The following is a 12772-nucleotide window of genomic DNA, read 5'->3' as shown; positions in this document are numbered from 1 at the left end:
ACCACCAGGAAAGGTTCTTGCAGGAGGATGTGAGGACAACAGCGGGACGCAGAGCACAACCCAGCAGGGGGAAACGGCGCCTGGCACCGACCTGCTGGGTCCCCCGTGAGCCACGGTCACCTGCCGAGGACCGGAGGAGAGGGAAGGATGCAAAGCACCGAAATGGGAGGGCTGGACTCTGGGGGAAGGCTGCTCAGGGGCTAACTAAAAACCCTGTACTGCTACAGAGCATTACGGTTAGCTGGCAGAGGGCTTCACACACTGCCATCCCGTCAGCCTGCGCTCCTTTCACAGTTATGCTCTGTGTCACTGACGTGCTGGGAGGGGAAGGGGTTCTGGGTTAACACAGAAAATCTTCCTACAAGAGGTCTCTGGAGATGAAGGGGCTCGTTCCCCTCAGCGCTGCCCGGGGCCACCTTACCCTTGTGCAGGGCGGATGCTGCGGGGATGCTGCAAGCAGCTTGTCTCAGCTTCCCATCCTGCATTTGCTTTTCCTGCTTTTTATAGGGACGAGAAGAACTTGGAGGCATCTTGCCACCCTGTCAGCAAGGAGTGGAGAAAAGAGAAGGTGCTGGCAGCAGAGGTTTCACGGAAGCTGTGCCCAGGATCCTGGACGTGCAACTCCCCGAGTACAAAGGGAGAAAACTTCCCCATCAGCAGAAAGCTTTGTGCTCCCTCAAGTTTATTTTTCCCATAACATCAGCTGGTTGGATGGAAGGCCTCACCCCTCCCACCAATGCTACCTTCAAAAGGTCAGAATTAATTGCATCAGCTGAAGATGCCTCGCAGTGAGAGCACAGCCAGGCTCTGCGTTTAATCCCTCGCCACAGTTTCATAAGCACGATGTTTGTGCAAGCTGTTGAAAATATCTTGCTAAAATTAAGACCATTTGCAGAGCAGGGATCCTGGCTGCCGTTTCAGCACTTGAAGATAAGGCCAGGCAAGGGAGAACATCGCTCTGCAGCCTCCTCGTGGGACGGTGGACGTCCCAGGTGCCCTGGCTCGATACCTGAACCTGCACCCAGGGCAGAGACTGATTTCAGTGTGACTGATTTACACTGATGTAAGTGGGACAAGAGCCTGCTCCCACATTTATGGGCCTTGGGGTCATTAAGAAAACCAGCCGAACGTGACAACTGCCTCATTTTCTTCTGCAGCCCGGGCAGCCCAAGGCAGGGCCGTGGGGGAGGCGCTCTGCCCCCGGCCCTTTGCTTTGGGCTCGTTGTTTCAGAAGCCTGTTGATGCTGAAACCTAGTGACAGCCGTCGGTTTTCGCTGCTGTGCTTGTGCTCGGTGAAACCTCCCGCCATGCTCAGGGACTGCGTAAGGAGGCAGGCTCCCGGCCTCCTGTTATTTTTCTGCGGACAGGATGCGTGCTGTTTGGATGTGGCTGGTAAGGTTGTGCTGCAGAAGCAGCCCCGCAGCCCGTCCAGCACAGAAGGCAGGGGTTAAGCAGCTGAGCAGAGCGAACGGGTGTCTTGGCTGGAGCAGCCTGCAGCTCTCCGCGGGATTTCCAGGGCTGCTCCAGCCTCGTGGCATCCTTGTGGTTCTTAGAAATTAGAAACAATAGTTTTCCATTAGCCAAATGCTCATCTGGCACTTTGGCCGCCTGATATAATTAAGAAACAGCCCCCCGCTCCCTCCCTGCAGCCCGGCGTGCTGCTCAAGGACTCCTGTCATCTCTTGCTCACCCTTTGTCCAGTTGGACTGAAACACAAATTACCGAGGCAAAAGGCACGAGGGCTGGGGTTCCTGGCGCTGTGATAACCTTTCCCTCTTGAAATGCAGCCCAGCATTTCAGAGGCAAGAGTCTAACATATCATTTAGCATAAAAACAGACACAGGACTTAAAGCAATCATGACAACACTAATAACTAAAGCAGTTATAACAATTAACAAAAATTACAACTGCCAGGAAGATGCTAATGAGTATGAGCAGGGCATTAAAATGCCTGGCAGGACTGTGACAGGCGAAAGCCAACATCCCCAGGGTGGCCTTGGGGTGCTGCTCCCCACGACACCTCTGGCACCGGGGGGCCGCGGAGCTGCGCTCTGCTCCTGCGAGCCTCCAGCCCCATCCAGGGGGCACGGGGGCTGCTTCTCTGCCCAGGGTTGTTTGGACGTTTAAACACTGGGAACACTCGTGGAAGGCAAAGAAAAATGCGTGTGTGTGTGTGCGTGTCCCAGCTCCTTCTGCTTTCCTTAGCCCGTGCCGAGGAGTCTCCAGGGATGGCTGTGCAGCCCCGCGTGACGACCACGGTACGGTTTGTGAGGATCAGGATGTCTTTTTTCCGAGCTCTGGGCACTCGTACCTGCTGTAGCTGCCACATGCTCCAGTGGCCAAATAAGTCATCATGTGGGGAGGGCTCGGGTGGGAAACAAGCACTGCGAGACCACGAGGGGTGCAGAAATGCTGACTTGCCCTGGTGCTGGGGACAGCTGGGACTCCACCCTGCGGGCCCAGTGCCACCAACGTTTCGGTGCCCTCCTGGGGGCACTACCCAAGGCACGTCCAAGGTGTTTGACGCTGGCTGAGGGGAAGTGTCCATCAGGCTAACCAGAACCATCAGGGGAGTTGGGCACAGGGGCTCTGGGACAGACGGGCACAGTCTGGGGGAGCAACCAGCTGAGCAATGCCTGGGGCACTCGTGTGCCCGTGTGCACGCGTTCAGGGGAGCACAACCCCACATGCACCTGATTTAGGCACCTGCCACCCGCAGCGGCCACCACTGAGCCCCTCCGGCCTCCACCACCCAACACCCAGGACTCCTGACTTGCCCCCCTGGGCCCCCAGCCAGGCGGGCACCCCCCAGCTGAGCGTGTCCCCTCTGAGCTCCCCTGGCCGGGCCGAGCTCCCTGGGGCGCGGGAGGCAGCAGGAATCCCCCCGGCCAGCCCAGCCCCGGCTGCTTGGACACCAGCGCTGCTTTCCTGCGCCGGGGCGGAAGCAGAGATGGAAAAGCGAAGCAGGTGGGACTGGGGAGGAAACAGACCTTCCGCTCCTGTCCCACAGTGCGGGTCCTTAAGGAAAAAGCAGGGGCGGGGGCCCTGGCGAGCACGGGGAGGCTCCTGGGCCGCCCGCTCCGTGCGGCTGGGCAGGCGGCCCTGGTTCCTGGGGTGGTGGCGGTGTCCGTCCGGCTTCCCGCACCCGGAGCCCTCCCTGTGGCGGCTTCCTCTGGGCCACCGGCCCTGACTCACGTCCTGCTCAGCCTCCTGTTGTTCCTGCCCTGGCTCCTCTCCCCGGCCCCTCGGCTGTGCCCTCGTCCACCAGTGCCTGCACCCTGGATCCCCCGACCGCCGCCACCCTTGGGTCCCTTGGGGTGGCCAACACGGGGCGGGCTCTCACCATTTCTCTGTCCGCTCCCGGCATCCTCGCTGTCCTCTGGGATGGACGGCTCCTTCTCTGGGGGGGAAACAGAGCAGAGAAGCCAGTGAAAAGGCTGTGAGCGTTACTGCGTGAGACATAATGGTGCCAGGCCATCGCTACTGCTGCACTAACCCCGCAGGCAGGAGCGGGCTTGGGCTGTGAGAGCATCCGACTGTCAGAATAATAAATTCCCGGCTTAATTGTGAAGAGTGGAAGGGAGGAAGTCACAGATAATATTTTAAAACATGCTGCATAAAAATATAAATTGTTGTTAACACTGGTAAAAACAAATCACTTATTATAGCCTCATAAATTTATGTAGCACTTTGCCAAGTGCCCTATAGGAAGAGATGCTTCCTGTGCAGAACTTGCAGCCTCGGGAAAACGAGATGCTGAGGAGAAATGCCAGGACAGAAACGCACGGAAGGATCGTGGACAGAAGCAGAAATTACAGAGGAGAAGGGACCCCGGGCAGCGAAGAGCAGAGGCACTGGCACAGCTGTGGGAGATTAGGAAAGAGAGCCCAAGAAAATACCAAGAAATGATACCATGGAAAAGTTTAAGTGTGAGCAAGGACAGGGAGGCTGCAGGTCACGGGGAAGCCATGGGGAAACGGCCGGTTACTGCCAGCAGCGAGCATCTGTGCGCAGGTTTAAAGGCGAATTAACACCAGGCCACAACGACCCCAGCCCGAGCTGGGCGCAGCTCGAGTCGGGTGCGCAGCGCCCGCGGCCCGGGCCTCCTCCTGCAGCCACGATGCCAAGGCTGGGGCCGGCCGCAGGGCCAGGGCTCACTCACCGTGGGGCAGAGCCGCCGGGAGCCCCCGGGTGGCCTCCTGCTGATCCCCTGCAAGGTGACCGGGAGGCACCGGGCCAAGTGGCAGCAGGCGAGGTGGCAGCGGGCCAAGTGCTGCCGCTGGGCACTTGCTGAGGGCACGGTCCCAGCCCCGGCCCTGCCCCAGCCGTCTCCCCCGCCCGGCCCTGATCAATGCAAACCAGGTCAGGCCTCCGCTGTGAATTACAAATTGGATCCCGAGTTGGAGGGTCACTGCGACTGCTCCCCCATTAGACGGGAAGCGGCACCAAAGATCTTTTCTAAATAAATCAGACTTTATTGTAAAACTCGGCCACTGACGAGACAGAACCTCATTAGCATTGATTTTAAAATAAATTATTGAAAGTGGCTTTTGCCTGCTCTTTGCATTTGTAAAGGAGAATGTAAATGCATCTGCAGCAGCGCTCTGCCTCCATCATTCCCATGCATGCTCCCCGAAGCCCCACATCTGGATTCCTTTGAACTTTAACCAAGGGCCCCCAGCCCCTGATCCGGTCTCGGCATGAACTGGGGGTCAGTCACACCCAGTCCTGTGCCCTGCCACAGAGACCCCAAAGCCACCCCCAGGTGGGGCAAACCAGCAGCCCCCAGGGGATGGGGCCATGGGGGCCACGTCCCCCAGGCGTGGGATGGGAGCTGTGATCACAGCGCGCCCACACTGCTCCTGGGCTCAGCCGAGCACCCGCGGCCACCCCAGCTCCCGGCCGTGCTCCTCACACGCCTCTGGCTTGTGGCCGTGCTGCTTCCTGCAGGCTCTGCTCCCATCCCCGGAGCTGGGCTGTCCTCAGGAAACCTCCTCCCAGACCCCCGTGCCCCCGTTTCCCCTCCCTTAGGAAGCCCCTGCCCTGCTGACGATTCGCGCTGTGCCTCTTGCTAAAGGTGCTTGGAGGAGCCCCCGGGCTGTGCCTGGTCCCACACTGGCTGCCCCAGGGAGCACAGGCTCCGTGCGGCTCTTGGAGGCCGATGGGCTGCAAGGGCTATGATGGATGGAGGCTTTGAGGAAGGAAGGAAGGAAATTCGCATGGGATTTTTCTCAGGAAAACGTGGTGGGGAGGCAGCTCCCTGGTGTGGCTTCCCCCCGGCTGACAGCAGCTCCATTCCCCCTCCTGCAGCCCATCTCCTCCGGCAGCGCTGCAGGGGGGCAGCCGCAGCCTCTCCCTGCCCGCAGGAGCTGCCAGGAGCAGGAGCCTGGCAGCTGCTCAGGACGGCCACAGCAAAGGCACCAACCCGGGCATCCTCTGAGCCGCATCTGCAGCGTGGGCTGTGCTGTGGCTCGCTGGCCCCTGGCCACATCCTCACAGATTTCGCACTGTGCAGGCAGTGGATGCAGCCTGGGGGGACGCGAGGAGCCCCCCTCCACATGGCTGCCCTTCTGCCTGTTGCTGCCAGGTGCTCTTCTGAATCATCTGGAAGCAAAGCCCTGCCCTACCAGGGCCCGGGCCAGATACCTCGGTCACCATCAGAATTTTATAGTGACGAATTAGAGGGAAATGCTGAAAAATGTGCCTCCTGGGCCCTGCGCTTCTGCCCCCATGCTGCCTCCTTGTGCAGAGCATCACGGCCCCAGCCCCACCACCCCTGGGAAGATGCCTTTACCATTACCAGGGCAGCACAATCCTGCAGCCCCCCCTTGGCACCCCCACTGGGGTCCAGGGCCCCCCTGCAGACCCCAGCCCCAGCCCTGGGCATGGCCAGGGAGCCGGTGGGCCGCGTGCCCCACTGCTGCGCTGGAGCAGCCTGGGCGTTGGGCAGATTCTCAGAGGAGCTGTGTTTTAATGTAGCAATTTGATTCAATTTTCCACTCTATAAAATTACCCATCACTGCTCGTTGCTTCCTAACAGACACCTTCACTCTTAATTTAACAATCCTATCGAATTCTGCCAGGGAAATTGGAAAAATTTATCACCTGTGAAATTTTATTTTTCCTTGGTTGTATCTGTTTTTGTAAAACTTCATTAACGACGATGACTTGCTGAGGAAATTATCTCTTCATCTCCCCCCCCCTTCTTTCTCTCCTCTTTCTCTCTATTTTCACTCGGGACACAAGGGAGGCAGCAGGGCCAGAGGAGACCCCAGCTGGACAGGGATGCCCTCCCACGCTTATGGGCGCTAGGGGTGTGAAGGGTCCCAACGCCCCACACCCAGGGGAGGGCATTCAGACACGTTTGAAGGCCACAGAGCGTTCCCGCAGCGGATTTGCAGCTTTTGACACACTGCATCCCAGAGCAGGGGCAACGAAAGGGTCTGTCCCTAGGGCAACTCCACACAAGCTCACTCCAGGATCACTCCAGGATCACACGTGGAACAAATCTCACATCTGGTACCTGCCCCGTGGGTGGTGGCAGCAGCGAGGAGCTGGACGCAGCTGCCAAAGCAGCCGGGGACACTGAAAGCCCCTGGCCTGACAGTTTGTCAGCACTTCCCACGCACCCGCCTAGGGACCGCGGAGCAGAGGCTCCCGCTGAGCTCAGGGACCACCGCAGGTGTGCCTGGAGGAAGAAGCAGCTGCTGCCCAAAGAGTCGACGATGTAAACAGAGGTAAGAAGGAGAGACAAGAGACGGACAGAAGCTAAGGCTGTACCCAGCGTTGTGCTGGCAGCCTGGGGCCCTGGAGCCTCAGCTCCGCTCCCGGCAGCTGTCTGGATGCCACTTGGAAACCGCTGAGCAGAGATTTCCTCCGGCAGCAATAGCACGACAAAGATCTTGGGCACCATAAAAATTTCTGGTGCATTTAATATATTTTTTAATCACTATGAATATAAAGTTCTGAAATAAATAAGAAGAAACAAGGATCTATTTTGCGTGTCTGAATGCAGACACCAAGGGGCCCTGCTCGAGGGGATGGGGTGCAGGGTTGGGCAGTCCCAACCTCAGCAGCGGCAGAACACAGCACGTGTGTCTGAGTAAGGCTCCGGTGCCCTGGGGCATGTCACACTGTGATTTCTGCTGTAAGAAACGTTGCAGACCATGTCACCCTTTCAGGCTGTTTGGTTCTGTGCCAGGAAGATTGCTTCTGGCTCCTTTAACTGACAGCCACTGCCCTGCTACCTCCAGGCCTCCTGCACTGTTAGGGAACAAGCACTAGTCTTTAATGCAGTTATTTTATCATCACTTGGAAGGCCAGTAATCGCGTTACAGCCATGACTGCATGCCCAGAAGGGAGCATTTTCATCATCTAACTCTGATTTTCCAGGTAACACAGCCCAGAGATTCCACTCTCACCAAACCTAATATTACTGGAGCTGAATGGAGCACAACCTCTAAAAGCTGCCTCACTTGAATTTACAAAGCCCCCACCTCACCAAAACAGAAAGGCTCTCGCAGTCCATCAACCAGTCTGAACAAAGAAACAGGGCAGCATCTCTGAGTTACAGGCTTATTAAACTCAGCAGAGCCTGAGATGTTCATTCCCATCAATGTGTTAGGCCATGCTTTCCTGCCACATTTGCAGGGTTAAAGCTAGGGCATGGCTCGAGTTTTAACCTTAGGTGGTTGCATACCTGGAAAAACCTCATAGACGTCATCCTCTTCCATCCCATCATCCGGATTCAGGGTAGTGTTGTGGGATGCTGTGGTCACCGAGTCAGAACTGTCCACGTCATTGTAGAGCTCTTCCTCGTCCTCCTCGTCGTATGGGATAGTGAGGGAGCTCAAGTCTGCAGGAAGCAGAGAGCAAAAGCATGGTGAAAAAGAGTAAACTTTGCCAAGCAGGTTGCTGGGATTTTCAGTGAGTTGAAATCAAGTAACAAAGCCTGTGCAACGATACTTGGCGCTCACTACGGACCTTGCAGAGGGTGAACCGTCCCCACCCTCAGCCCGTGAGCATCTTGTGTCAAGAAAATGGGGTGGAAGCTGAGAGCAGGCCAAAACAAATTAAAAGCCCAAGAAAGGATGGCAAATGCCAGAGAGCCAGCCAAACTCAAGCGCCTCCAGGAACTGAGCCTCACCCCATTCCTGGGTATTTCAGAGAAGGTTGACATCAGCAAAACAAAAAAAGAAAGAAAGTGCAATCACAGGGTTTGATACAATGAATTAAACAAAACCGATCTGCAAGAACATGATTTAAAACTAGAAAAGCACCACTCGGTCTGAAATCGTGCAGCTGTCTATGGTTGCTGGAGGGTTTCCATATACAGGACCGCAGTTTCTTTTCAGTTTTGCTGTTTTCAAACTGGAATGACTCCAGTGGGGCTGGGCCATCCCTCATCAGCCAAGCAGAGAACAGCAGATCTATGGCAGCACGGAGCAATTCCTGTAATTTTCTTGTCCTACTTGGTAGCACTTGCAGCTTTTGAGACATCACAGGACACTGTTCTCTAAAAACAGTCAGAAGTGCTGGAGGTGAAACCAAACGCCTATGGGCTCCAAGCAACCACCTCTTTTTAACTGGCTGCTCAAAAGAGCAAAGCCCCAGAACCTCTCTTTTTGCAAAGAGCAGATGCAGAGGAGTAACAGGGGTTGGGTTCCACTCCCAGGGCTGGGGAGGGGACTGACTGCACAACTTCACAGCAGAGGAGTAGAAAGGAGGATTCTCGATTCCCTTCTCAGCTCTGTTGTGTCTCCAGCAAGGTCCTGGGGCTGAGCACAAGCCCACATGCTGCTGCAGGGAGCTGCCCCAGGGAATGCGGCACACCAGCTCAGGCCAAGCTGCCAGACTCACCCTTCATGAGGAACTGGATCTGATCCACCCAATCTTCAGCCTCTGCCGGACTTGGGGCTGTGAACTGGAGAGGGATTCACCTGTTACCATGCTGTTTCTTATATGTACAAAGATGAAAAAGGTTTCCAGCTAAAATAAGAGATTTCGTTTTTGGATCTGCCATTCTGTACCCTGTGGACTTTGGGAAAACCATCTCACTTCTTTATCTCCCTGTTCCAAACAGGGAAATACAAGCGGAACAAAGCTAGACTATCCCAGAGGAAGGCTGTCAAGCCTAATTCATTAAAATAATTCAGATGAAAACCACAATCCCTGCTGAATATACTATACTGACTCTGAACAAAGGCTCTAGATCCAAAATCTCCCTGAAGGTCTGGAAGGCTCTCATATACACTTTGTGGATTGGGCCGGGTTTTTCATTATACCGTTTTGTAGGATCCCTGATGGATGCTCAACAAACTGAAGATTTAAATTTAACACAGCTCTGAACTGCTTATTTAAAAATTGGCTTTCCACACCCAATCTTCTACTGCTTCTAACCCACGTTTTCACTTAACTCTTGTGATTTTCAAGTGCAAGGAGAGCCCAGGGTCACTCTTGTGCCAAGGGAAGGTCCATGTTGAGGGACCAGCTGAGAAGAAGCATCAACACCTTCTGCAGTGCTTCTTGGTTTGCTTTACCAGGGACCGAGGTCTGGAGATCCACAGCCTCCCTGACCCTTCAGGTCCAGCCCGTGTCCTGGACCTGGGAGCACGTTCTCCTGTGCCTTGTGGCCAACCAGCACCAAGGCTCCGCTTCTCTTCCCAGTTCCTACCTCATAGGTGCGTTTGCCAGGGCAGATTAATTCAAAACAGCATCTTCTGCGAGAGTCCTTGCGGAGATGGAAAGCCAGCCGGGCACTATATTGCTCAATGGAGAAGGTGCCTTTAGGTTGCTTGCCTGGAAGAAGAGAAATGCGATTACTCTTGGGTCTGTAACTTTTTATCAAACCTGCAGCACTACTGGGTGCGGAAGACGTCTGTTGCCCACACAGGGAGGCCAAAGCACACCGTGTTTCAAGGGGAAATGCCAAAGAAAGACTCAATCTAAGCATCTCTGCCCGCAGAAAACCCAAAGAGAACATTATAAGGTCTTCACAAAGACACAGTAAAGAGGATGTCACTGTAAGCCTCAAGAGATTGTGAACAGCCACTGAAAGGTTGCCAGGGTCACAAGGTTGCTCGAGATGAGCTGCTCATAATGAAGCAGAGACCACTGTGTACTTGGGGAAATACGATAGCAACAATTCTTCCACTGGTAAGGGATTAGCGGGCTGGCATACAGAAAGAAATGCTTAGCGGGGCCTTTGAGAATTGGCCTATGGATCCTGTGGATGCGCGCTCACGGCCCCTGTCAGCCAGGGTGGAGAGAGGGAACTTCACTGCTGTCATCTGAGGCGCTTTTATTTACCCCAGCTGGATACCCAGCTCATTATTTCCTTATCAATCTTCTTGACTAAGTGTGGGAGTATGACTCAGTGGCTCAGCCAGTTCCTCTTAACCTTTTTTTTTTTTTTTTTTGATTTGCTGATCACCCACAGAAACTTCCAGAGACAAAGGCAAGCCCTATAAAATGATTCCAGACCACCCGTAACAGGTTTGCTTTACTCTGTTACCTTCTGGAGACCATTTGGTAGCTGACAACTGCCTGCCTCCCACAGAAACAACAGAATATCAGCTCTTACCTTCAGTGCCTGCCTCTGCTAATATCTTGCTCAAAATTTCCAAGCAACTCATACCCCTGCATGCACCTCAGCCACACTGGCTGATAGGAAGCTTCTTTGCAAACCTTCATGAAAAAGTACTCAAGATCCTCAAAAGCTGTAGAAGGAGGAGAGAGACCCAGCTTCATCCCTAGGAGCCACTGGAGTTTGCTTGTGCCCTAGCTGCAGACTGGTCATTGAGAGCCAAGGCTGTACCCGTGTGCTCTGTAAGCAGTTAACCTGCTGAGTTTCTGGATGGGTGGAACAGAGTAAGGAAGGCCATATATTTCATCACGCCAAACTCCGTTGGAGATATTAGCTGTCTGTTTATATGTACCTGATGGAGCATGACTGCAAAATATTTATACACACTGACACGTGGATTATATACAGTCACTTAGGGGGCTGAAGCCCAGCTGATGGCTAATCGAAAACTTGGTGTGTCATTTTATTTACACGCTGCTCTGTTCCTGTCTTTCTCTTGTTCTCTACCTATAAAGATTTGAGGGTTAAAAAGCTGAGATACACCTTTCTATGAGAACCTACATGTTATCCCTTGATAGGGAATTACTGCCTTCCTCTTATTTATCATATGTCTAAGAAAAGAAATTGGGGGTTCAGCAGGAGCAAGATGAGATGACATCCAGATCCCTTAAGTGCTTTTGGAAATTGCAGCCAACATCTCGGCTTCACTTGAAATGAGCACTAAAGGTATGTTTGCTCATTTTTACACTAATTGCCTAATAATTTTCCTTTGTGACACACTGTCCCAGGGGGCTCCTGGGGACCAGGTGCCTGTAAGGCTGCCCCCTCCCAAAGCAGGGCATTTCCAGGCAGCATCGTGCATTGTCCTGGTAAGAAATGACTGAATTGAAATTACTTCAGCCAAATTCATACCTAAAACCCCAGCAGCTGAAGGTAAGGAAACAGCCCACTGTCTATGCTTTTCTCTTGTCAGGTCCTAGCCTGCCCTTTAGCAAGGGCTCTCCCCTTCTCCTTCCCAGCCCTGTCCACAGTTTGGAGACCAGGGGTGGATGTCTCATCACTTACTTTTCTCATTGGCATAGTAGAAAAAGGTCCTTTTGTTGAGGACACACCACCGCTTCTGCCACTCTGATCCAAAAAAGCTATGGTCTAGAAAGAAAAAGACAACAAGGGAATAAAAAACATGAAGTCCTGCTCTGTTGTTGAATGCTTCTCTAGATGAACACGCCGGCAGGTAAAGATTTTCTTAATTCCAACAAAATCCCGCAGATTTCTGGCACCAAATTTAGATACAAAACCTCAGCTAAGTAAAGGAGAGCAAGCCAGTCCTAGTGGGCTGGAGAAAACACAGCTTTGGGGTGAAACCTCTCTAATTGAGGCTTAAGCAACTGTCTTTTATGTTGTAATTGAAGCAAGCTACAACATGCAAAGGAACAGTTATGCACCTCAGCTGGTGATCATGAGGAAAAAAGGGTTGTTCTTACCTCATCCCACCTGTCATACAGTAAATAAATCAAGATAAAATCTGACTGATGAGGAAATAATTTGTAGCTTTCACAAGAGTCAGTAAAATCAAGATAAACCTGAGGCTGACTCACAATCCTTATCTCAACTTGCTAATGTGTGTGATGCTACGAACTACCTTGTCTTCACCGGGATTTTATCCTCATTAGGTATTGCTTGTTAGAAGGGCACATCTTGCCTTAGAGGACTAGGCTGCTGCTTAATGCAATTTCTGGGTTTTAATCTTTGTGGAGTTTGATGATCTACAAAAGTGAATAAAGGCTGTGCTCTCCTTTTGTGTAAACTATAGCAGCTCCTCCACCAGAAGCCATCACTCACCATCTTCCTTTACCTTGTCAGACAGAATAAAAACACAGCCCAAACTGAGCCCCCCAGACTTGATGTACTTGTCAGGCCTTACCTCTGGACCTCTTCTCCAGATATCCTTGCTTCAGAATGTTCCCTGTGTCTTGAACAGGCCTCGGTGTGACTTCCTCCAGTCCTGCAGGGAGCAAAGCAAAGTTTTGGGGTTTCCAGTTCGCACAGTGCCTCTCCACCGTGCAACCCACATGCACATGAAGTCCAAATGGAGAGGCACGGATCCCTCCAGAGACCTTTCTCCCAGCTGTGAAGCATCCTTGCAGAGACATCACACCACCTATGTGAGTCCTGAGAACTGTACCC

At 53.4% G+C, this 12772-nt stretch overlaps 1 protein-coding gene across 5 annotated transcripts in view; it reads right to left on the bottom strand.

Annotated features, from left to right (window-relative positions):
• The window catches only part of SKAP1 (src kinase associated phosphoprotein 1), a 142870-nt gene that overhangs the window by 13735 nt on the left and 116363 nt on the right, over window positions 1-12772 (bottom strand). For 3 of the 5 annotated variants that reach the window (XM_068660675.1, XM_068660678.1, XM_068660679.1), the window contains 6 exons: window positions 12510-12590; window positions 11651-11734; window positions 9674-9798; window positions 8860-8923; window positions 7700-7855; window positions 3344-3400 (listed from right to left, as the gene is read on the bottom strand). In XM_068660675.1, coding sequence (XP_068516776.1) covers window positions 3344-3400; window positions 7700-7855; window positions 8860-8923; window positions 9674-9798; window positions 11651-11734; window positions 12510-12590 — 567 coding nt within the window. Of the gene's footprint in view, window positions 1-3343; window positions 3401-5880; window positions 6689-7699; window positions 7856-8859; window positions 8924-9673; window positions 9799-11650; window positions 11735-12509; window positions 12591-12772 lie in introns of those variants that run through there. The other 2 variants (XM_068660677.1, XM_068660676.1) reach the window with 2 other exon arrangements.

The sequence above is a fragment of the Anas acuta genome, chromosome 25 (assembly GCF_963932015.1).
Source record: "Anas acuta chromosome 25, bAnaAcu1.1, whole genome shotgun sequence".
In the NCBI taxonomy this organism is placed as follows: Eukaryota; Metazoa; Chordata; class Aves; order Anseriformes; family Anatidae; genus Anas; species Anas acuta.
This window is presented reverse-complemented; position numbering and strand designations above follow the sequence as displayed.